The 25,646-nt window shown below is 47.3% G+C and overlaps 1 protein-coding gene across 2 annotated transcripts in view; it reads left to right on the top strand.

The window, feature by feature from the left end:
- Nucleotides 1-25,646, top strand: part of nav3 (neuron navigator 3) — a 247,403-nt gene that overhangs the window by 57,829 nt on the left and 163,928 nt on the right. The window contains exon 8 of one of the 2 annotated variants that reach the window (XM_067999283.1): nt 10,876-10,973. In XM_067999283.1, coding sequence (XP_067855384.1) covers nt 10,876-10,973 — 98 coding nt within the window. Of the gene's footprint in view, nt 1-10,875; nt 10,974-22,352; nt 22,462-25,646 lie in introns of those variants that run through there. The other variant, XM_067999282.1, reaches the window with a different exon arrangement.

The following is a 25,646-nucleotide window of genomic DNA, read 5'->3' as shown; positions in this document are numbered from 1 at the left end:
CCTTGCTAATTTTTACCCTGGGGCGAACACATAACCTGGGCTGACATTCCCAGTGCAATGCTGAGGGAGTGCTTCACAGTCGGAGGTGCCGTCTTTCGGAACCAGGGGTCACAATCTCAGGATACGGGGCGTGCCATTTAGAACCGAGATGAGGAGAAAGTTCTTCACTCAGAGGGTGGTGAACCTGTGGAATTCTCTACCACAGAAGGCAGTGGAGGCCAAGTCATTAGATGCGTTCAAGAAGGAGATGGATATATTTCTTAATGCTAAAGGGATCAAGGGATATGGGGAAAAAGCGGGAACAGGGTATTGAGTTAGACGATCAGCCATGATCATTTTGAATGGCGGAGCAGGCCCGAAGGGCCGAATGGCCTATTCTTGCTCCTATTTTCTATGTAAACCGAGGCCCCGTCTGCCCTCTCAGGTGGACGTAAAAGATCCCATGGCCACTATTCAAAGAAGAGCAGGGGAGTTCTCCCCAGTGTCCTGGCCAATATTTATCCCTCGACCTACATCGCTAAAACAGATTATCACATTGCTGCTTGTGGGATCTTGCTGTGTACAATTGGCTGCCGCGTTTCCTACAATACAACAGTGATTGCACTTCAGAAATACTTCATTGGCTGTAAAGAGCTTTGTGACGTCCTGAGGCCGTGAAAGGTGCTATATAAATGCAAGTTCTTTCTTTCTTACAGAACAGTCATTCTAGAATAGTTTTAGAAGGTGCCTGATCTGATTCTTTCTCATCGTGGCCTCAATATTTTTGAAGTGTCACTGAAAGTGTTGTTCCTCTAACTGACCCCGTGAATGGGATATGTGTGTTTTTACATTATCTCGGAGTAGGGTTGCCAACTCTGGTTGGACGTATTCCTGGAGGTTTCATCACATGACCTTCAATTGCCTAGTCCAATCATACAGCCGTTTTTCCTCATCTTCAATATTTTTACAGCTAATAAATGAAAGCGTTCAAAGAAAGGTTAAAATAAACACTTTTTTTTAACGCCCCTATGATTTTGCACCTGGGTGTGGCCCACAGCAGTGTCCAGGAGATTAATCTTCAATTCCCGGAGGCTCCAGGACAATGCTGGAGGGTTGGCGACCCCTATCTCGGAGTCCTCTGCTGGCCACACACTGCTCTCCATTTTATAACCGTCTCTCTCTTAAACTCTTGACGGTGTTCTCGATCGCTGCCAAGCCATCAAAAGAGGGTCCCATTAGAATTGAACTATTTGCCATGAAGAAGGGAGAGTAAATTAGTGGGTGAACTAACCTGAATTGTATGGCTCCCAGCATCCGGTGCTGAAGTGATGGAGGCCTGGGAACAGAATGCCGTAGTAAGGGATGTTGTGTAGTATGAGGGGTAAGGTTGCCAACTCTGGTTGGAAGTATTCCTGGAGGTTTCATCACATGACCTCCTGCCTTCAACCGCCCCACCCAGTCAAACAGCCTTTTTACCCCATTTTCAATATGTTTACATGTAATAAACGAATGATACAGCACAGAAGGAGGCCATTCGGCCCATCGTGCCTGTGCCGGCTCTTTGAAAGAGCTTTCCAATTGGTCCCACTCACCTGTGTTCAAAGAAAATGGGGAAAAAAACAGACAATTTTTTTTTAATGCCCTTATGATTTTTCTCCCTGGGTGTTTTGCTTGCAGCAGTATCATAAAATCATAGAAATTTACGGCACAGAAGGAGGCCATTTGGCCCATTGTGTTGGTGCCAGCCGAAAAAGAGCTATCCAGCCTAATCCCACTTTCCAGCTCTTGGTCCGTAGCCTTGTAGGTTACGACACTTCAAGTGCACATCCAAATAGTTTTTAAATGAGTTGAGGGTTTCTGCCTCTACCTCCCTTTCAGGCAGTGAGTTCCTGACCCCCACCACCCTCTGGGTGAAAAAATTTCTCCTCAACTCCCCTCTAATCCTTCTACCAATTCCTTTAAATCTATGCCCCCTGGTTATTGACCCCTCTGCAAAGGGAAATAGGTCCTCCCTCATAATTTCATACACTTCAATTAAATCTCCCCTCAGCCTCCTCTGATCCAAAGAAATCAACCCCAGCCAATCCAATCTTTCCTCATAGCTAAAATTCTCCAGTCCTGGCAACACCCTCACAAATCTCCTCTGTACCTTCTCTAGTGCAATCACATCTTTCCTGTAATGTGGTGACCAGAACTGTACGCAGTACTCAAGCTATGGCCTAACTCGTGTCCTATACAGTTCTAGCATAACCTCCCTGCTCTTATATTCTATGCCTCGGCTTGTAAAGGAAAGTATTCCATATGCCTTCATAACCACCTTATCTACCCGTCCTGCTACCTTCAGGGATCTGCGGAAATGCACTCCAAGGTCCCTTATGCACTCCAAGGTCCCTGGAGATTAATCTCTAATTCCTGGAGATCCAGGCCAATCCTGGAGAGTTGGCAACTCTGATGAGGGGCCTTACAAAGGGGGAGAAAAAGAGTAATGAGAAGGATATCCTGCTGTTTTTATGGGCAACAGTAGCACAATCGCCTGCATGAGATTTGACACGCTTGCTGAATTGAACTCCTGGTGAACCTGCAAGGACAGAGACTGTTTTTCCAACTGTGTCAAAGTCCGATTGAGCGTATTTGATTCTTGGCTCGTGTCTGGTGATCCTTTCTGCTGACTTTAACCTTCCGTGGTTGGGGCAACAGCCAACTCAGTTGGGTTTTGGTCAGAGTCAGGGGGCGAGTTCGAACATATGCTGAATCAAAACTCTTAAACTTGAGCTGGTTTATCTATCCTTGATTGCTGAGGGGAATATCGTAAAGTAGGAGAGAAAGGAAAAAAAGTTTTCTTCTGGCTCTGTATGGAGCCGGGAGCGAAAAACTTAATGGGTGACCCCATGATCTGACGATGAGCGAGAGTCAGAGAATCCCCCTTCCAATGTTACCTCAGGGAGTGTCGTAGTGCATTCCTTGTATGTTTTATAAGCAGGTGAGTTCCTATATAGTGATGTGCATTGCTGAAAACTAGGACGCTTTTAAACCCACCAAATTTAAGGCCAAAAATTAACAAAAGTTTGAGTCAATACATTGCGATACTCGGAGTGATTTACTGACACTCCCAGTGCAGTACTGGGGGAGTGCTGCACTGTCGGAGGTGCCGTCTTTTGGATGAGATGTTAAACCAAGGCCCCGTCTGCCTCTCTCAGGTGGACATAAAAGATTCCACGGCACTGTGTCGAAGGAGAGCAGGGGAGTTCTCCCCGGTGTTCTGGGCCAATGTTTATCCCTCAACCAACTACATTAAAAAAAAACAAGTGATCTGGTCATCATCACATTGCTGTTTGTGGGATCTTGCTGTGCGCAAATTGGCTGCTGCATTTCCCTACATTGCAACGGTGACGACACTTCAAAAAAGTACTTCGTTGGCTGTAAGGAGCGTCAGGGCGTCCTGAGGACGTGAAAGGCGCTGTATAAATGCAAGTTCTTTCCTTCTCTTCGTATTCTAACTTGCCTGTTCTGAACACGTTTCACTGCAAATTTCACCTTTCACATCTGTTATTGAAAATTGAAATCTGAACAGTCGATGCACACTGAACGCCAGCTAATGAAACGGTTTATTACAGTTTAATAAAATAAACCCTTTCACCAGTCTGGCAGCGTTTGCTTGGACAGAATTTGAGCATACTTAAGAATCCTGCCAGTAAACATTAAACGTTCAGTATGCTCTTTGTAAAGCTTTATTTATGCCAAAGAAAATGCACACTATGGTGGTCAGAGTGGATTGCTTGGAAGCACTGTTGGCATCTAGAGTTTAAAAGACAAAGAAACCCATCGACAGTTTTAGTCAAATTAAGCTCTGAGAAGTGATTGTGTCCAATATTTAGGAAGCTGTTGAGGCTGGGGGGGTCAATTGAAAATTTCAAAAACTGAGATCGATCGGTTTTTGTGAGGCGAGGGGCATTAGGAGTTAACGGAACGAAGACGGGTAAATGGAGTTAAGATCCAGGTCGGCCGTGATCGAGTTGAACGGCGGAACAGGCTCGAGGGGCTGAATGTCCTCCTCCTGTTCCTATGTTCCTACGGTTTCTCAAATGGCCTATATGTATTTAGGTTGTCATTGAGAAGAATCGATATGTTTACAGTCCAGATTAGCATTCACTTACCCCTCGTTCCAGTAGCTGATGTGCACAATAGCAATAACAACAACAACTTGCATTTATATAGCGCCTTTAACGCAGTAAAACGTCCCAAGGCGCTTCACACAATATTTGACACCGAGCCACGTAAGGAAATAGTAAGACAGGTGACCAAAAGCTTGGACAAAGGTAGGTTTTAAGGAGCGCCTTAAAGGAGGAGAGAGAGGCGGAGAGGTTTAGGGAGGGAATTCCAGAGCTTTAGGACCCAGGCAGCTGAAGGCACGGCCGCCAATGGTGGGACGATGGGAATCGGGGACGTGCAAGAGGCCAGAATTGGAGGAGCGTAGAGATCTCGAACAGTTGTAGGGCTGGAGGAGGTTACAGAGGTAGGGAGAGGAGGGGGGGGCGAGGCCATCGAGGGATTTGAAAACAAGGATGAGAATTTTAAAATTGAATGTTGCCGGACTGGGAGCCAGCGTAGGCCAGCGAGCATAATTCACTCGGGAGGAGAGGGAGATTGGCTGGCTGCCAAGGAGACAGCCTGAGCAAAGAACAGGTCAAGCTGAGCGGACTGGATGTGTTTTTATTTCCCATGTCTACCTCCTTATGCTCTTCTGTAGAAAGCACGTTAGCTCAGAGAGCGGTTTCTGAAAACTCAGTGTATTTTTTAACCGATGACAAATATTTGGCGATCGTATTTGAGTTTTTTCTTTCAGATATAAAAATAGGAAGAACTTGCATTTATATAGCACCCATCATGACTTTCCAAAGCACTTTACAGCCAATGAGATATTTTTTGAAGTGTGGTCACTGTTGTAATGTAGAAAACAACAGCCAATTTGTGCACAGCAAGATCCCACAAACAGCTATGTGATAATGACCAGAAAATCTGTTTTTTTTTAGTGATGTTGGTTGATGGACAAATATTGGCCTGGACATCTCCCCCGATCTTCTTCGAAATAGTGATATGGGATCTTTTACGCCCACCTGAGAGGGCAGATGGTGCCTCGGTTTAACGTCTCATCCGAAAGACAGCACCTCAGATAGTGCAGCACTCCCTCAGTACTGCAGTGGAGTGTCAGATTATGGGCTCAAGTCTCGGCAGTGGCGATTGACCTTCTGACTCAGAGGCGTGAATGCCACCCACTGAGCCACGGCTCACAGCTGTGTAAGCAGTAGTAAAATGTAAGGAGTCTTACAACACCAGGTTATAGTCCAACAGCTTTATTTAAAATCACAAGCTTTCGGAGGCTTTCTCCTTTATCAGGTGAGTGTGGGATTCTCCGAAAGCTTGTGATTTTAAATAAAGCTGTTGGACTATAACCTGGTGTTGTAAGACTCCTTACATTTGTCCACCCCAGTCCATCACCGGCATCTCCACATCTAAGCAGTAGTAGGCAGAGAATGGTGGTTGTGTTCCAGTAATAATGTGGAGATGCCGGTGATGGACTGGGGTTGACAATTGTAAACAATTTCACAACACCAAGTTATAGTCCAGCAATTTTATTTTAATTTCACAAGCTTTTGGAGGCTTCCTCCTTCCTCAGGTGAATTTTGTGGAAATGAAATCCTCGAAATGAAATCGCATTTATAATCACAGAACAACGCTTGGTGATTACAGACTGTCTTTTCAACTGCCCGTTGCCAAGGCAATCAGTGTGCAGACAGACAGGTGTTACCTACAAGGTCTCCGAATATACAAAAAAACACAGAGATAGAGAGGTAGAAACATAGAAAAGACAGCAACTGACCCTTTATATTAAAAACAGATAACATTTGTTCGCTGGTGGGGTAATGTGTAGCGTGACATGAACCCAAGATCCCGGTTGAGGCTGTCCTCATGGGTGCGGAACTTGGCTATCAATTTCTGCTCGACGATTTTGCGTTGTCGTGTGTCTCGAAGGCCGCCTTGGAGTACGCTTACCCGAAGGTCGGTGGCTGAATGTCCTTGACTGCTGAAGTGTTCCCCGACTGGGAGGGAACCCTCCTGTTTGGCGATTGTTACGCGGTGTCCGTTCATCCGTTGTCGCAGCGTCTGCATGGTCTCGCCAATGTACCATGCTCTGAGGCATCCTTTCCTGCCACGTATGAGGTAGACAACGTTGGCCGAGTCACAGGAGTATGAACCATGCACCTGGTGGGTGGTGTCCTCTTGTGTGATGGTGGTATCTGTGTCGATGATCTGGCATGTCTTGCAGAGGTTACCGTGGCAGGGTTGTGTGGTGTCGTGGATGCTGTTCTCCTGAAAGCTGGGTAATTTGCTGCGAACGATGGTCTGTTTGAGGTTGGGTGGCTGTTTGAGGTTGGTGTTCCAGTAAGAGTGACCTACACTCGTGGATTTGCACGAGAAGTGATTGTTGTAGAAGGCTGGCTAATGACTCCAATCAATCTTGTGTACCTCACCATCTGTAGGAAGCAGGTGGCTTTTCTCCCCCTTGCAGAAATAGGAAATATGGACTTGGAGACCCTTTTATAACCAGACAACAGAACCGTGCTGAATAAAAATACCCGTCCAAATTTTTAATGGTTGTTCTCGGGATATGGGCAAGACCAGATTTATTGCCCATCCCCAGTCGCTCTGCTCTGAGAAGGGATGAGGTGACTGCTTCTTTTTGCTTTGTAGCAGTTGTTTGACAATTGACTGGCTTCCTGGGCCACTTCAGAGGACATAAAGGGTCAAGGCCATGGTGTAAGTCAGACCGAGTACAGTTGGCAGCTTTCTTTCCCTGAAGAACATTTCAGGACCCCTCTGTCCTTGCAAACTACCGCCCCCATCTTCAAACTCCCTTTCTGCCTCCCAAATCTTTCCAGCAACTCCGTGTTTAATCCTGTCCATTCAGGTTTCTGCTCCCGCCACAGCACTGAAATGGCCCCAACCAAAATCACAAATGACATCCTCTGGACCTGTGACTGTGATAAACTACCCCTCCTCATCCTGCTCGACCTGTCTGCGGCCTTTGACACGGTCGACCAGCCCGTCCTCCTCCATCGCCTCTCCTCCGTCATCTAGCTGAGAGGGGCAGCACTGGCCGGGTTCCACTCTTACCTATCCAACCGTGGCCAGAGAATCTCCTGCGGACCTCGAAATTCTGCAAGGCCCTCGTATCAGCGGTTACACCGGGATCGAACTCTGCCACTGACACCACCACTGACGTTTGAAGGGGTCAGGGGGCCAGAGGAGTAAGCTGTTGGGAGGAGGGTGGGGACTCAATGGCAGAGACACCAGGAACATGTGTCAGGGTACTGCCCGCGATAGCTAAAGAAGAAAGAAGTTCTCCCCTGATCTTCGGAGGGTTTAGGCGGGCCCCACTTCTGCTGGTTGCCGGGGAGATGTGCCTGGTGAGACGAGGTGTTGTTCCAACGTGTTATGGCACGTCTTGACTAAAGGCAGGGTGTAGGAACTTCCCCACCCCCTTATATCAATGGCCTTGTTAAGGAGGATGAAGGCACATCCCCACAGACTAATCAGGAAGCCCAGTGCAAGGTCAGGACTATAAGTGTCCAAGTCCCAGGGGAGTTTGAAAAAAAAAAGAAAACTTACATTTATATAGCGCCTTTCTTGACCTCAGGACATCCCAAAGCGCCTTACAGCCAGTGAAGTATTTTTGAAGTGTAGTCAATGTTGTAATGTTGGAAACGCTTCAGCCAATTTGTGCACAGCAAGATCCCACAAATAGCAATGTGATAATTACCAGGTAATCTGTTTTTTCAGTGGTGTTTGTTGAGGGATAAATATTGGCCAGGGCAACGGGGAGAACTCCTCTGCTCTGCTTCGAAATAGTGCTGTGCGATCTTTTACGTCCACCTGAGAGGGCAGACTGGGCCTCAGTTTAAGTCTCATCCGAAAGACGGCACCTCTGACAGTGCAGCACTCCCTCAGTACTGGCACTAGTAGCGTCGGCCTGGATTTAGTGCTCAAGTCTCTGGAGTGGGGCTCAAACCCACGACCTTCTGATTAACCCACTGAGCCACGGCTGACACCTTATAGTTTGTGACCGTTCTAATGGTCTCCTGACAATGTTATGGTGGGAGTGCACCGAAACGGCCAAGGAATTTTGGCCCCGCTGTCATTGAGTATAACGAGAGAGACCTGATGCAGACACGTGGTACAATTTTAAAAGGGGTGTAGGAACAGGGAGACCTGGGGGTGTATGCACACAAATCTATAAAGGTGGCAGGACAAGTTGATAAAGCTGTTAAAAAAATATAAGGGACCCTGGGCTTTATCAATAGAGGCATAGAGTACAAAAGCAAGGAAGTTATGCTAAATCTTTATAAACCACTCAGTTAGGCCTCAGCTGGAGTATTGTGTCCAGTTCTGGGCATCACACTTCAGGAAGGATGTCAAGGCTTTGGAGAGTGTGCAGAGGAGATTTACTAGAATGGTACCAGGAATGAGGGACTTCAATTAGGTGGAGAGACGAGAGACGCTATACAATGATACGAATTAAGAGCAGGAGTAGGCCATTTGGCCCCTCGAGCCTGCTCTGCCATTTGATAGGCTCATGGCTGATCTGATTGTGACCTTAACCCTACTTTCCCGTCTACTTGCTATAACCTTTGACTCCCTTGTTAATCAGGAATCTATCTAATTCAGCCTTAAAAATAATCAATGACCCTGCCTCCAACAATCTCTGGGGAAGGGAGTTCCACAGACTCACGACCCTCTGAGAGAAAAAATTTCTCCTCATCTCCGTCTTAAATGGGAGACCCCTTATTTTTAAACTGTGGCCCCTAGTTCTAGTCTCTCCCACAAGGGGAAATATCCTCTCAGTGTCTACCCCTTCTAGTCCCCTCAGGATCTTATATGTTTCAATAAGATCACCTCTCATTCTTCTAAACTCCAATGTATACAGGCCCAACTTGTCCAACCTTTCCTCATAAGATAACCCCCTCATCCCAAGAATCAGTCGAGTGAACCTTCTCTGAACCACCTCCAAAGCAATTATGTCCTTTCTTAAATAAGGAGACCAAAACTGCACTCAGTATTCTAGATGTGGTCTCACCAATGCCCTGTAGCAAAACATCTCTACTTTTATATTCCATTCCCCTTGCAATAAATGACAACATTCCATTTGCCTTCCTAATCACTTGCTGTACCTGCATACTAACTTTTTGTGATTCATGTACTAGGACACCCAGATCCCTCTATACCTCAGAGTTCTGCAATCTCCCTCCATTTAAATAATATGCTGCTTTTCTATTCCTCCTGCCAAAGTGGACAAGTTCACATTTTCCCACATTATACACCATCTGCCAAATTTTTGCCCACTCACTTAACTTATCTATATCCCTTTGCAGACTCCTTATATCCTCTTCACAACTTAGTTTCCTACCTACCTTTGTGTCATCAGCAAATTTAGCAATCATACATTCGGTCCCTTCATCCAAGTCATTGATATAGATTGTAAATAGTTGAGGCCTCAGCACTGATCCCTATAGCACTCCACTCGTTACATCTTGACAACCTGAAAATGACCCATTTATGCCTACTCTCTGTTTCCTGTTAGCTAACCAATCCTTTATCCATGCTAATGTGTTACTCCCTACACCATGAGCTCTTATTTTGTATACCAGCTTTTGATGTGGCACCTTGTCAAAAGCCTTCTGGAAATCCAAGTACACCACATCCACAGGATCCCCTTTATCCACATTGCTTGTTACTTCCTCAAAGAACTCTAATAAATTAGTCAAATACGATTTCTCTTTCACAAAGCCGTGTTGACTCTGCCTGATTGCATTGAGATTTTCTAAGTGCCCTGCTTTCACCTCCTTAATAATGGATTCTAGCAGATGTTAAGCTAACTGGCCTGTAGTTTCCTGCTTTCTGTCTCCCTCCTTTCTTGAATAGAGGAGTTACATTCGCTATTTTCCAATCTGATGGGACCCTTCCAGAATCTAGGGAATTTTGGAAAATTAATACCAATGTATCTACTATCTCTGCAGCCACTTCTTTTAAGACCCTAGGATAAAGTCTGTCAAGACCTGGGGACTTGTCAGCTTTTAGTTCTGATAATTTTTTCAAAACCCTTTCCCTGGTGATTGTAAATGTTTTAAGTTCCTCCCTCCCTTTCACCTCTTGATTCACAATTATTTCTGGCATGTTACTTGTATCCTCTACAGTGAAGACGGACACAAAATATCTCTTCAATTCATCTGCCATTTCCTTTTTCTCCATTATTAATTCCCCAGCCTCACTCTCCAGAGGACCAACGCTCACTTTACTTACTCTTTTCCTTTTTAAATACCTGTAGAAACTCTTACTATCTGTTTTTTATATTTCCAGCTAGCTTTGTTCTCCTTAGAGCAGGGAAGGTTAAGGGGAGATTTCACAGAGGTATGCACAATTGTGAAGGGTTTTGATCGAGTGAATAAGGAGAAACTGTTTCCACTGGCAGGAGGGTCGATAACCAGAGGACCCAGATTCAAGATAATTGGCAAAAGAACTAGAGGTGAGATGAGGAGAATTTTCTTTACGCAGCGAGTTGTTACGATCTGGAATGTGCTGCCTGAAAGGGCGGTGGAAGCAGATTCAACAGTAACTTTCAAAAGGGAATTGGATAAATACCTGAAGGGAAAAAAAATCTGCAGGGCTATGGGAGAAAGAGCGGGGGGGTAGGGGGGTTTGGGGGTTTGGGGGAGTGGGACTAGTTGGATAGCTTTTCCAAAGAGCCGGCACAGGCAGGTTGGGCCGAATGGCCTCTGCCCATGCTGTGAGATTCCATGAGGTGATGAATTATTAATGCCAGTTTCAAAATACATTTTTCAGGACCCACTCGGACAGTGATGGTGACCCAAGTGCCAGCCCTACAAAAATGGATTCCGTTTACAGCAAGACTGCCAAACAGTGCCTCGAGGAGATCTCTGGTAGGTGGCCTGGCCTTATTAAACCTCATCACTCGGTTCGAAATGTTGTACGTAAAGTTCCTTAGGCTCTTGCTTAAACCCTTTCTCTCAAACGGACAAAGGGGAACGGGTTTCCCCTGGCAGTGTTGGGATAGTTTGTGCTCACTGCATTGCTGAAATATTTGAAAACCCCATGCAGCTGCAGGGTTGGAACAAGGAGAGAACATGGATTCAGAAACTGAGCAGCAATTGGGAACGAAGTGAATGGTTTAGATCACTTTTAATTTTATTTGCTCTCGGGATGTAGGCGACACTGGCAAGGACCCATTTGTTGCCCATCTCTAGTTGTCCTTGAACTGTTGCAGTCTGTGTGGTGAAGGTGCTCCCATAATGGTGTTGGGCAGTGAATTCCAGGATATTGACCCAGGGTTGATGAAGGATCAACGGGACATGTCAACCCGGGGTGATGTGTGACTCAGAGGTGATGGTGTTCCCATGACATTGCTGTTCTTGTACTACTCGGTGGTAGAGGTCGCGTGAAAGGCATGTCCTGTTGAAGTAACCTTGGTACGTTGCTGAGTGCATCCTATAGATGGTACATGCAACGCATCAGTGATTGACAGGGTGGATATTGAGTCTGATGGTAAGGGCACCGATCAGGCGAACCGCACTGCCCTGGACGGTGTTGAGATTCTTGAGTGTTGTCGCGGCTGCACCCATCCGGGTGAGTGGCGGGTGTCCCATCGCACTCCTGGCTTGTAGATGGCGGAGAGGCTGATGGTGCAAATTGATAAAGGACCAAGTGTAAAAGTTGGGACTAATTCCAGCGCTGCTCCCGGAGACACCAACTCGAGATCATAGAATCATACAGCACAGGAGAGGCCATTCGGCCCATCGTGCCTATGCCCACTCTTTGAGACCTTAATTCATCAACTACTTCTTCTCCAAAACTGTGCCGTTCCTCCTCGCAAATCTATGGTAGCTGGAATGCAACATTTGGTTGGTTTTGTAAGGCCTCATCCACATATGGTCCAAACCTGAGGCCTGTGTCCTGATGAAGTTTGTTCTGTACTTCTACACACACTGCTGGAGATGCCTCTATAAGGAACAGGCTGCCAGCTCCAGTGGGTGCCCTGGCAGGGGTGGGGGGGCAGGAGCAAAACTATCTTTGCCATTTTCTTTGTTCATTCTGGGGATGTAGGCGTCGCTGGCAAGGCCGGCATTCATTGTCCATCCCTAGTTGCCCTGATAAGGCGGTGGTGGGCCGCCTTCTTCAACCACTTGCAGCCTTTGCGGATTCTTTGTAATGGTTTGATACAACTGAGGGGCTTGCTAGGTCACTTCAGAGGGCAGTTAAGAGACAACCATGTTGTTGTGGAATTGGGAGTCACGTATAGGCCAGCGATATACCCTTCACCTGAGTTCAAACCAGCTGGAGCAATGACACCGATCCTTAGTAAGAAAGGACCCTGATGTCAACCAGGTTGGTGGTGGGGGTTGCCAACCCTCCAGGATTGCCCTGGAGCCTCCAGGAATGAAAGATTAATTTCCAGGACGCAGTGCGAGCGAAGCCCAGGAGAAAAATCATAGAGATGTTAAAAAAAAAATAGTGTTTTTTTTTAAGTTTCTTTGAACACTTTGGACATGAGAGAAAAGACTGTTTGACTGACAGTCGGGAATCATCCAATCAGGTAATGAAGAGTCCGTTCGCTTTCCGATTGGCCATGGAAAGGCGGGGCACCGTGAGGATGGGTGTGTAGGGCGACCAATGGCGGGAGTGTGGGGGCAGGGCGGTCGGAGGCTGGAGGTCATATGATGAAACCTCCTGGAATATGTCCAACCAGAGTTGGCAACCCTAGTTGGTGTGGGACTGGAGTCACATATAGGCCGGACTGGGTAAGGGCGGCAGGTTTTCTTCCCTAAAGGACATTAGTGGGCTCTGGGAATTAGGACAGGGGATCCCTGCGAATGTGTCAATTCATGGGATCCCAAGGTGTATGTCTATATTTGCAGGGGATCCCCACAGTGTGCTGGTATTTCCAGGAGGTCCTAAGATTATCTCAATATTTGCAGGGGACCCTCAGGAATATGTGCATATATTTTCAGGGGATTCCCCAGAATGAATCAACACTCGCTGGGGCCGAAAAGGTTGTTCGTTTTTTTTTTCTGAAAAGGTTTCCTTGTGGGCACGAGGGCTCCTCTGGGCCGCACAAGGAAACCCAGGTCCTCGGGTCCCCCCTTACATCACACCGCTACTCACCCGTGCGTCCTCGGCTGCCCCCTTCTGCCGCACACGCCCGATTCCCGTGCGCCAGCCTGACGCCATTGACGCCTGTTTCGGGTGGGAGTCGGGCCTGGCATATTTAAATGAGGCCTGGGAGTTAAAATAGCATTGGCTCCACTTTATCAAGCCCCTGATGCTCACCCTACTGGCCCATAGCTTGCCCCCTTGACCCCCCCCCCCCCACAGTTAATATCGGGGCTTGATGAAGGAGAGACAGCATTCCATAAGAACTAGGAGCAGGAGTAGGCCATACGGCCCCTCGAGCCTGCTCCGCCATTCATTAAGATCATGGCTGATCTTCAACCTCAACTCCACTTTCCCGCCCTGTCCCCATGTCCCTTGATTCCCTTAGTGTCCACATATCCATCAATCTCAGTCTTGAATATACTTGTTGATTTAGGAAAAGGGGAGGCCACGATTAACAGATAAACCAGAGTTTCTCAACCTTTCTCTCTATCTACTCTGCCTAGACCCCTCGTGATTTTGAAACGCCTCGATCAAATCTCCTCTTAACCTTCTCTGCTCTAAGGAGAACAACCCCAGTTTCTCCTGTCCATCCACGTAACTGAAGTGGATCTCATCTAAAAGACAGCACATCTGACAGTGCAGCAGTCCCTCAGTACTACACTGGAGCATCAGCCTAGATTTTTTTGCACAAGTCCCTAGAGTGGGATTTTGCACTTTCAGCCTTCTGGCTCAGAGACAAGACTGCTGCCCACTGAGCCGCAGCTGACTTGAACAAGATAGGAAGAAAAAATTCCAGGTCTGCTGGTGATAGCAAAGTAGGAGGCCGAGCAATTAAACACCAACAAAGTAATCAGATTCAGAAGGATTTACTGCTGATAAGTGTCAATCACGGGAACAAGGAACAAAACGAGCAACTTTACATTAAATGGAACAAGCGTACAGCGTACTGTTTATGTGAGAAAGCCAAGATATATAGCGGGTAAAGCTATGAATCCGTCAGCTCAGTGATTAACTGCAGTAAAAAAAACAAAGGTTTCAGCATAGAATTTACAGCACAATCCAAGGTGAGATTACACAAACTAGAGTCGTATTCCCTCGAATTTAAAAGATTTATGAGTGATTTAATTGAAGATTTTACGATATTAAGGGGAACGGACAGGGTAGATAGAGAGAAACTATTTCTGCTGGTTGGGTAGTCTGGGACTAGGGGTCATAGCCTAAAATTTAGAGCCAGGACTTTCAGGAGTGAAGTTAGGAAAGACTTCTACACACAAAGGGTGGGAGAAGTTTGGAACTCTCTTTCGCAAACAGCAGTTGATGCTAGCTCAATTGTTAATTTTAAATCTGAGATCGATAGATTTTTGTTAACCAAAGGTATTAAGAGATATGGGACTAAGCATGTATATGGAGTTAGGTGAAAGATCAGCCATGGTCTCATTGAATGGCGGAACAGGCTCGAGGGGCTAAATGGCCCACTCCTGATCCTCTGTTCCTACATTCCATTCGGCCCAACTGGTCTATGCCGGTGTTTATGCTCCACACGAGCCTCCTCCCACCCTACTTCATCTAATTCTATCAGCATATCCTTCCATTCCTTCTCTCCCTCGTGTGTTTATCCAGCTTCCTCTTAAATGCATCTATGTTAGTCGCCTCAACTACTCCTTGTGGTAGCGAGTTCCACATTCTCACCACTCTCTGGGTTTCTCCTGAATTCCCTATTTGATTTATTAGTGACTATCTTAAATTTATGGCCCCTAGTTCTGGTCTCCCTGACAAGTGGCAACATCTTCTCTATGTCTACCCTATCAAACCCTTTCATAGTCTTAAAGACCTCTATCAGGTCACCCCCCAGCCTCCTCTTTTCTCGAGAAAAGAGCCCCAGCCTGTTCAGTATTTCCTGATAGGTATAACCTCTCAGTTCTGGTATCATCCTTGTAAATTTTGCTTGCACCTTCTCCAGTGCCTCTGTATCCTTTTTATAATAAGGGGACCAGAACGGTGCAGCAGGCGAGAGAGTGCAGGTCTGAATAGATTGTCTGGTACAAGGACTAGATTAGTAGCATGGTGTGCAGTTGCAATTCACTTTATTAGAAAGTAGTTGTGTGGCCCCTTAAGATGTGGCAGAGGTGAGGATCAAAGGATGATTCCAGATATCAAGAATTTATGTGACAGGAAAAGGTTCTGGAAGTTGGGGTTGTGTTCTTTGGAGAAGAGAATTTCAGTTGAAGTTATCAAGGTTACGAAGGGGATTGACAAAATTGATCCAGGCATATTGATGAAGGGTTCAAACACCAGCCAGGCACTCACATTTTTTTTAAAAAGTAGTAAAGAGGGAGAAGGAAAATCTCCCCATAGATATTAGACCCAAAGGGTATTGGAGATATGGAATAAATTACCAGCGAGGGTCCCTACAGCAGGCAGTATAAATGGGTGCAAGAGACAATTGGGTTTGTTTCTGGAGAGAGAAGAGATTGAGGAATTGGTGAGACGGTCAGTTTCAAAGGGTTGATCTGTAAAAGAATGGACAGGTTTATTTGGGCTGACATGCCTTTTAGTGCTGTTAAAAAAAAATAGCTTTTGTTTTGGCTGACAGGCTGTGCTGGGCAGATGAAGGATCTGGGAGGAAGCTGCATCTGGAAGCAAAGCTGTGGGTTAATAGTTGGGACTGGGATGTGGGACATTGAAGCCAAACCACTGGCTTTAGGGAGGGGACAGGAAACCATTGAACTGACCTCTTCAGTGGGAGTGGACGTGTGAATATCAGCGTGAGAGGGAGATGAGAAAACCTAGCAAACTTCTGGGAACTTTTACAGATCCCTCTGTGGTCTCGACCCACCCTACTTAATTGGATAGCTCTTACAAAGAGCCGGCATAGGCACAGTGGGCCGAATGGCCTCTTTCTATGCTGTACGATTCTATGAACAAGGAAATAGATAGCTTGGAATTTTATTAACTTAGACTGTTCACATATTGCTTGTTGAATGTATCATTATTTGAACTTCTGAAGTAACACCATTTTTGTCATTTTTATCCACTTAAATATTACTCCCAGCTTCTATTGTGAGCATCATGACAGCACCCATGGTGCTTGCTACACAGTTTTCATGTTACAGGGTGAGACTTACAGAGGGCTGCATTTAAACGGTTCTCTATAATTAATTCTAAAGTCATGCTCTTGAAAATTATGAGGTATAATTTTCTACTTTATGCATTAAAGCAGCTGTGGTTTGCTCTATTCTTGGGGGTGATAAATTTAATTCTGCATGGAAACATGCTTTCAATTTTAGTAAACACTACTGGATCTCCCATGACGTTGCTCATGGCGAGCTGCGGGGTGCGCTGTTTCATAAGTGTGACGCTTGAGGTGTGACAGGAAGTAAGTGTGACGCTTACAGGAAGTGCGAGCTTTATGCAATACTTTTAATACATTATAGCTGGACAAATGGAAAATAATATTCCATATGATCTTTAACCAGTCAGCTGAATCTTATATGGGGAGATTGTCCAATTCATCAATGGATTTGATACCAGTGCGTTGAATGTTTATACAAGACCAGAAAATCTATGATGGTTTCTTAAATACCCTTAAACGAGAGAACCTAAAGAAAGAAAAGATTTGCATTTATATAGCGCCTTTCATGACCTCACGATGTCCCAAAGTGCATTACAGCCAATGAAATACTTCTGAAGTGTATTCATTGTTGCACTGTAGGAAACGCAGCAGCCAATTACTGCTGTATAGGGTTGCCAATCTTCCCGGATTGCCCTGGAGTCTCCAGGAATTAAAGATTAATCCCCTGAAGTTAGCGTTCCTAGTGTAGGGAGTTTGTTAGAGCCGGAGCTCATGAAAGCTCTTCCACCAGAAACACTGGCCTGTGTTTTTTTTCTTTTCAGGTTTTCATCGGCCTGCTGTGTATTTCCAGACATTTTCGCTTTTTATTTCTGATTTCCAGCATTTGCCGTTTCTTTGTTGTCTGTGCTGCTAAATCACTGCTCTGCTGACAACATCCATCACAACGCACAGGGCAAATAACCATCGCAACAGGTGGCTTGTCCAGCACTAAATTACATTGGCACCGTGACGATGGGCATAATGCACTTCACTGGCTGCTCTGCAGCAGTAAACAGACTCGTATTTGTTTATAAAACGAAGGTAGTCGAAAGGTTGAAGATAATTGTAGGGGATTTGTGTTTAAAAAAAGAAGAATATACGAAAGGGATGGCATTCTGGAAAGAGGCCCAAAACGAGGCCTCGGGGGCCAGCTCTGTCGGGGACGTCCCTCGCTCCTTTTCATCGCCAAGTTCAGATAAAGTTCTGCCCGCAGTCGGATAACTGTTGGATCCCAAAAATAGCTTACTAATTAGTGCAGCAGGCCACATACCGCCCTGGAAGCAGTCTTGACAACGTAATAATTAGACCTGTTTCAGTCGACTGCACTCTCCACACAACTGAGCAGGACACCTTGAATCAAATCAGTAAACCCATTTCATGCACAGTAACGTCTGAAGTTGCCAGCGTCAAGCTACTGCCATAGAATTTACAGCACAGAAAACAGGCCATTCGGCCCAGCTGGTCTATGCCGGGGTGATTATGCTCCACGCCCGTCTTCATCTGTCCTTCTATTCCTTTCTCTCTCGTGTGTTTATCTAGCTTCCCTTTAAATGCATCTGTGCTATTCGCCTCAACTACTCCCCGTGTAGCAAGTTCCGACATTCCCTCTGGGTAAAGAAGTTTCTCCTGAATTGCCTTTTGGATTTACTGATGACTATTTTATATTTAAGACCTCCTAGTTTTGGATTCCCCCCCTCCCCACAAGTGGAAACATCTTCTCTACGTCTACCCTTTCATAATCTTAAAGACCTCTTATCAGGTCACCCCCTCTGCCTTCTCTTTTCTAGAGCAAAGAGCCCCAGCCTGTTCAGTCTTTCCTGATAGTTATATCCTCTCAGTTCTGGTATAATCCTTGTAAATCTTCTTTGCACCTTTTCCAGTGCCTCACTTGAGCTGCACAGTCCTGGCCTTGCTAATGTGCAGAGGCCTTAGTAGCGTTAACCTTAGTAATTCAGGTCATACTAGTACTAACCTTATTAACTCACAACTGTCTTACTAGTACTAACCCTGGTAATAACCTGCACTATAACCTGTTACTAATACTAACCATAGTAATTCATACCGTGCTGGCTCTCTGAGTATCCATTTAGTCCCATTCTCTTGCCCGTTCCCTGTACCTTTTTAATTTTTTCTTTGTCAAATATATATCCACTTTCGTTTTAAAAACTTTTATGGATTCTACTTCCCCCGCTGTTACTGTTTGGGCATTCCATGTCTGAACAACCCTCTGCGTAAAAAAATACTTCTAACCTCTCCCTTTGTCCATTTGATGTTCATCTTAAATTTATGCCTTTTAGTTACCGGCTGACTGATCAGCAACATTAGGCCCTGAATTTCCATAATGTCCCATTGCGCCACTGTTGCACCGGAAAGTTAGGCCATTCCCCAGCTCAGGGAGTTGCATGCAAGTTTCCTGGGTAAGTGAATATGCACATGAAGTGGCGTAGATTCCGGCGTAATTGCGTTCTAAAGGTGCAGTGAGCGGCTTAGGCCCCAGGAAACTCCAGTGCAGAACTGGTAGCAGCCTCTGTAAAGACTGTAGTTGGATGTTGCCAGGACTGGAGAATTTTAGCTGTGAGGAAAGATCGGATGCCCTGGGGTTGTTTTCTTTGGAACAGAGGAGGCTGAGGGGAGATTTAATTGAGGTGTATAAAATTGTATGGGGCCCAGGTAGAGTGGATAGAGGTCAATAACCAGGGGGCATAGATTTAAAGCAATTGGTAGAAGGATTAAAGGGGAGTTGAGGGGAAATTTTTTCACCCAGAGGGTGGTGGGGGTCTGGAACTCACAGCCTGAAAGGGTGGTAGAGGCAGAAACCCTCAATTCATTTAAAAAGTACTTGGACATGTACTTGAAGTGCCGTAACCTACAAGGCTACAGACCAAGATCTGGAAAGTGGGATTAGGCTGGATAGCTGTTCTTCAGCCGGCACAGACATGACGGGCCGAATGGCCTCCTTTTGTGCCGTAAATTTCTATGATTCGATTCGATGATTCATAAGAGCACTTGGGGACAGCAAGTGGAGGTTATTACGACTCTTTACTTGACCCTCTTGCGTTTTGTCCACTCAGGGCATCTCCCACCGTCATCTCAAGTGGTCCTTGCTAGAACCACCTGTGCTGAAGGGGCACCATGAACACGACTGCATCTCGCCAAAGGGCTGTGAATTTTCCACGGGCAGACGTACGAGCCCTCCTGGAAGAGAGGCGGAGGACGGGAGGCTCTGACTCCTGGGTAATGTGGCACAGGTCCCCTGGGGCAATGTGAAAAGATCCAATGCCAAAAAAAAACCCATCCAGGGCAGTGGTCACTTCCATAGCGACAGGCGGAGCCGTCCTGGCAGTGGAACGAGGCTGAGGACCTACACGAGGAAGGTCGCAGAGATGTGCAATGGCAGCCTCGGACATTGGAACATAAAAGGCCATTTAGCCCTTCGAGCCTGTTCCGCCATTCAATGAGATCATGGCTGATCTGCGACCTAACTCCATATACCCGCCTCAGCCCCATATCCCTGAATACCTGTGCGTGCAGAAGTGTTTCCTAACTTCACTCCTGAACATAGTACCTGGTGGGCTGGTATCTTCTGCCATGCTACCTTATTCTCCTCACCTTCACGTGCTGCTGCTCCTCCTCCTCTTACTCCTTCTCCTCCTTCGTAAGGATGGGGAATGTCATCCCTTCTCCAAAGTCGCTCTGAGTATGTACGGGGGGAGGGCAGATGAGGGGAGGTGGAAAAAGGTCGGGGTGGAGTGAGACTGTGGGAGGGTCAAATGTAAACCTCAGTGAGCAAAACTGCGGAAAGAGCGGGTTGGAAAAAAAACAGCAGTGAAGCCAAAAATCAGCAAGCAGAGTTTGGGGAATCTTGAACCTCCTCACGTCCGCCTGAATCAGGTGACTGGGGGGAGCAGGTGCCTCTGCTTTATACGGGTCTATTCTTCCATACTAACCTGTCAATGCCCTCTTGAAGTCACTTGCGATCTTCTCCAGTTAGCCTCCATTCCCAGTTAATATTTCTGTACCCCTCACCTTGAACTGTCATTCCCTCCTCTAATCGTTATCTTGCTCAGTTCTATAAAAAAGCATTAGGGACAAGAGGAGGCCATTCAGCCCCTCGAGCCTCTTCAGCCATTCAATTAGATGGTGGCTGCTCCGTACCTTAACCCCATTTACCTGCCCTTTCACCATATCCCTCGATACCCATACCCATCAAAAAATCTATCGATCTCAGTCCTGAAGAATCCAATTGACCCCCAGCCTTCGCAGCCTTTTTGGGGGAGAGCGAGTTCCAGATTTTGACCAAGGGACTGAATCGGAAACACTGACCTGTTCTTTCCCTTTTTGCTGCCGATTCTCGGTGTTTCCTCTTTCTTTTATTTGTACTCTTAATGGACGTTTCGCCAACTTATCGCCTGGCTGAGCATTGCTGGTGGGTTCCTAAACTCCCTGCAGTCTCCGGGGAACCTAATTGAACACTTTGCACAGAGATTAATGCAAACGCAAGAAAACCATTCTGGAAATGCTCGATTTTGTACAAGTCTCAACCTCCGCTGCAAGCTGCAATGTCAACCCTTTTTAAAGTTTCGCGACCCCTCCGGTAAACATATGGTGATGTCCGCAAGATACCTCCTCATCAGAAATAAGATCACACAACGCACACCCTGCCTTCCCACAGGGCAATTCCCAACACCTTAACACGCAACTAGTTTAACTACCTTAAAAAGCTCAAAACCTTAAAAATTCCCCTTTTTTTTTCCCTCATGGCGTGACAGACACTCAGACAGCTGAAGAGAGAGAAGGAGTCAGATGGGCACTGCTCTATTCCATTCAGCCATTCCCCTTTGCCTGAGACCCATGTTATTTATAACAGAGTGCCCTCCAAAGCTTTTTTTTTTGCCTTTTGTTTACGCAGCCATTTCACGAGCTGCAGTGACTGCAGTGAAGAGAGAACAGGGATAGATTTGAGATGCAGGTTGAATACTAAAAGAGCTGTGCCTGGCACTGGGGCTTGCTTCACTCGATCGTTTCACTGCTTCTCGAGCACTGAAGTGGGTGCTACAGTCACATCACCACCCTCCCCCACTCCGAGGAAACATCTCTCTCTCTCTCTCTCTCTCTGAGTCTTGGTCACGGGAGTTTCGGCTCAGTGTTTCTCGGGAGAGGAATATTCTCATGCCCCGTGTTTTTTTTTGATCTTGTATTTATTCTATCCCGAACTCGGCCGTATCAGAGAAGCTGTGACGGAGATGTGAAGACTCCAGAGGTGCCGATCGGTCAACCTGCTGTCTGCTGAAGAATTTGGCTCTTGGGGAGCTCTCCTCCACTGTGAGAGATTGTTTGGCACTCTCTCTGCCCCTGCCTGAACGCACATCACGTTATTTAAACATCGCTGCGGTGTCAGTGGCACAAGGTGGGACTGCACTCGTGTTAAGTTCTGCGTGCCCTAGAGAGCTTGGAGTCACTTCTCAGCGAGGGATATAAGCGTGGCAGGGCAGTGGTCAGGACTCGATGGGTAGAATGCTAGGCTCTAACATCGCTTTCTGGGAGCGTGAGGATCATCGAGGGCTGAGCCTCCACCCGCAGGAGGGCAGAGATAAAGGGAAGGGGGAAGATGCAAAGGCCATCGGATCTGTCGGTGTTTAGAAGCTGGTGCGCGATACACAGCGCCTCCCTGCGGAAACAGACGTCCCTGAGCGACCTCTCCCCGCGGACCGAGGGCGAACGGAAGCTGCGGCCGGGGGAGGGGGCCGCGGAGCGGGACGAGGTCTCCTGCGGCGCGGGCTTGGGGGCGCGGGCCGCCCAGCTGCGCAGGAGCCTCTCGGCGTCCGAGCGCTCGCTCCCCTGGGCGGGCGCAGCCGGAAAGGAAACGCGCGGGCCCCCCACGCAGGCCGCGAGCGGAAGGATGATGGGCGCTGCCCCGAGATGCCAGCGAACTGAGGCAAAACCCACCGGCAAAGTTACTGAGACCAGCGTTGGCGATAGCAGCCAGTCAGACGATGAAATGCCCCCCGGCAAGTCTACGGTTAGGAGGAAGCAGCAAATACCGGCTGAGGAATGCTGCCTTCGTGAAGGGGTTGCTCAGCTGGACGAGGATATTATTCTGACAATGCTGGGAGACCTAGAACAAGTCCTTTACACAAATATACTTGGTGAGTATATTTGTTCTGTGGAATACAGGCTTATGTTTTTAATATATATATATATTGCAGGCATTAACTGAACACAGGCATTTAGATCGGGGGGCTCTTTACTCTTTGTTAAACTCTTTCAGTTTTCTTTGACGTGCCACAGACACCAGTTGTAATTTATATCGCCTGAGAAAATAGCAGCAGAGCTGATGAACAAGCGTAATGAGGCACACTGCAGAATGGGCGTTCGTGAATCACACAAAAATAAAACTGTTAAGAGAAATAATAAAACCAGTGCGCTGGAAAAGGGTAAAAGAATCCGTGAAGCTCTTCAGTAATTTCGCAAAAGGTGCGTCTGATGATTGAAGCAGTGAACTTCATCACCTCCCACTCCGATCTGTCAATTGCACTTGTAGTGTGTACGTATTGAGTGTTGCGAGCCTCCCTGAGTCCTGGAGCCAAAGCAATTAACTATTCATTTGTTGTGAGGGATACAATACCAGAAATTCGGCCGTGCCCGCTTTTTCTGGCGCCTGAACGTCCAACATGGCGGGCGCCGCCCCGCCATATTGGTAAAGGCAGAGAAAAGAGGCGTCCACGGCCCGCGCCTGAAACGGGCGCTGGGCCCATTTCACGTGGAAATAAGGGGGTTGACGCCTCTTTGAGGCCCCCTTTGCAAAATTGGTCTGGCCCGAACGCAGCCAAAGCCGGGCCGGCCTCAATCAGGAAAACCTGGTCTACGTGCGGCCTAACCGCCGGGTCCTTAAAGGGACCTCTGGAGGCTATCACCGAAAACGATAAGTTTGTTTAAAAAAAAATACTTACTTGAAGGTCGAAGTGGGAGGAGCAGGGCCGACGATGGTTGAAAGCTCCTGGTGGGCTCCCTCCCGATTCCTACCCCCACTCCCAATCGCCCTCCCCCCCCCTCTCCGACTCCCGAACGCCCCCCCCTCCCAAGACCTCCCCGAGGGCCGCTGCTGGCGACACAGCCACGCAAATGCCGATTCACCAGCGAGCTACCCGCCCAGCAGGCGTCAGTGCCTCGCCGGCCTAACTTAAATGAGGGGTGAGGCCCAATGTCGTGCATGCTTCAGGCCTACCAATTCCAAAAACCACCATCATGAATCAATTTCTAGGCCGTGGAATGTTCTGGAAGCTAACTGCAGGTTTTTCTTCTTCTTGATGAATTGATGGTGACAGTATTTCAATACTTTGTACTCCTTTTATTACGAAAGTCATGGTGTATTATGGACAGTTGATGCCAATATTGTCCCAGCTGGATGGCTGGGGGCCATGGTGACCCAATTCTCTGGGCGCCGTCCACAACAACTTTACAGAAAGTACTTTCATTTATATAGCGCCTTTCCAATCCTCGGAATATCCCAAAGCACTTCGCAGCTTTTGAAGCGCAGCCACTGTTGTAATGGAGGGGAACGCGGCAGCCAATTTACGCGCAGCAAGATCCCACAAAAGAGCAATGAGCAAGAGGGGGTGAATTCCCTCTGGGTTTCTCTCGCTGCGCCGCTGTGACTTCAGCGGAGGCTCGGCAGAAATGGAGGGTCCCGGGGTGGTGGTGTGGGGGCGGCGGGGGGGGGGGGTTGATTTTCGATTCCTGGCTACTCGCTTCTCTCCTGAAAGACTTGCAGCGGGCAGTTGAATATCGGGACTTTGGCGGGCGGGCGGGGGGGGGGGGTGGGGGGGAGGGAGGTATTGTGCCCCCGCCCCTCTCCCATTGACGCCCAAGAGCTGCGCGATGCAAATTTCAGGCTCGCCCCAAAAACAGGTGTAAGGCGGCTTAAATACGCAAATTGGAGCCTTCCACTCATCGTCGCACTGATTGCAAAATTTCAGGCACAAATCGGCAGAGGCTTCATTTATTAATTTTCGGGATGTGGCCGCTCTTCGCTCCACTCGGCCCCAGAAGGACATTATTTTTTTTTTTTAAAAATGAACCTTCCGTTTTCTGGTGGACTCTTGTGACCTCGATCGGGCTCTTGCCTGAGTTGGCCCGAGCGGGGAACTCACCCACATTTCCCGCTCAGGCCAGCCGGTAAAAATTGCAGCCTGGTCCCGATGACGTCACCTGGGACCCGTCGTGCAGATCCGAGTGCTGGAACCCGGCCGGCTTTGATCAGACCTCCTTGCCAGCTCAGCGGAGCAAAGGGCAGAAAATCGTGGCTTGTCGGCTCGAAGGGGTGGGGAAATGACCTGCGCCACTTTAACTGCCCGTCGACCCGCCCGTTTTCCGCCGGGCGGGGAGGGTTAAAATTGCTCCCCTTTGCTGTCGTTCCCCACCCGGAGGTCGTGCTGAGGTTTTTGCTAAGACGTAAAAACTCCCCAGGGAGCCCTCCAGCGCACAGCACGTCAGTGAATCCACTTCACTTCTGAAACAACAGTGCGGACGGGGAATATTTAAAGAGGAAAATTAATTATGTGAGAATAGCTAAATACCTGGGATGTATCGAGGGAATAGGATTTATCACTGATCATTCATTTTACTTACCTCCAGATTTATAGAGGTATTTAAGTAAGCACTATAATTTTTAAAATATGAATGCTAAATTCAGTATTTGAGTCTTGTAGTTTATGTACAGTCAGTGCACCCGCTGTAAATTTCAAGAGGCTTATGTAACATATCACAGGAATGGGAGGAGGCCATTCAGCCCCTCGAGCCTGCTCCGTCATTCAATCAGGTCATGGCTGATCTGTAACTTAACTCCATCTACCCACCTCGGTTCCATGTCCATTAATCCCCTTCGCCTAACGACAATCGATCAGTCTCAGTTTTGAAATTTTCAATTGACCCCCAGCCTCAACAGCTTTCTGGTGGAGAGAGTTCCAGATTCCCACTCCCCTTTGTGTGAAGAAGTGCTTCCTGACATCATTCTTGAACGGCCTGGCTCTAATTTTAAGGTTACGCCCCCTTGTTCTGGACTCTCCCACCAGAGGAAATAGTTTCTCTCTATCGACCCTATCAAATCCTTTAATCATCTTAAACACCTCAATTAGATCACCCCTTAATCTTCCATATTCGAGGGAATACAAGCCTAGTCTGTGCAATCTGTCCTCATAATTTAACCCTTTTAGCCCCGGGTATCATTCTGGTGAATCTGCGCTGCACCCCCTCCAACGCCAATAAATCCTTCCTGAGGCGCGGTGCCCAGAAATGAACGCAGTGCTCTAAATGGGGTAGCAACACCACCAAG

The sequence above is a fragment of the Heptranchias perlo genome, chromosome 18 (assembly GCF_035084215.1).
Source record: "Heptranchias perlo isolate sHepPer1 chromosome 18, sHepPer1.hap1, whole genome shotgun sequence".
NCBI lineage: Eukaryota > Metazoa > Chordata > Chondrichthyes > Hexanchiformes > Hexanchidae > Heptranchias > Heptranchias perlo.
The sequence above is the reverse complement of the archived record's forward strand: the minus strand, read 5'-3'. Positions and strand labels throughout refer to the sequence as shown.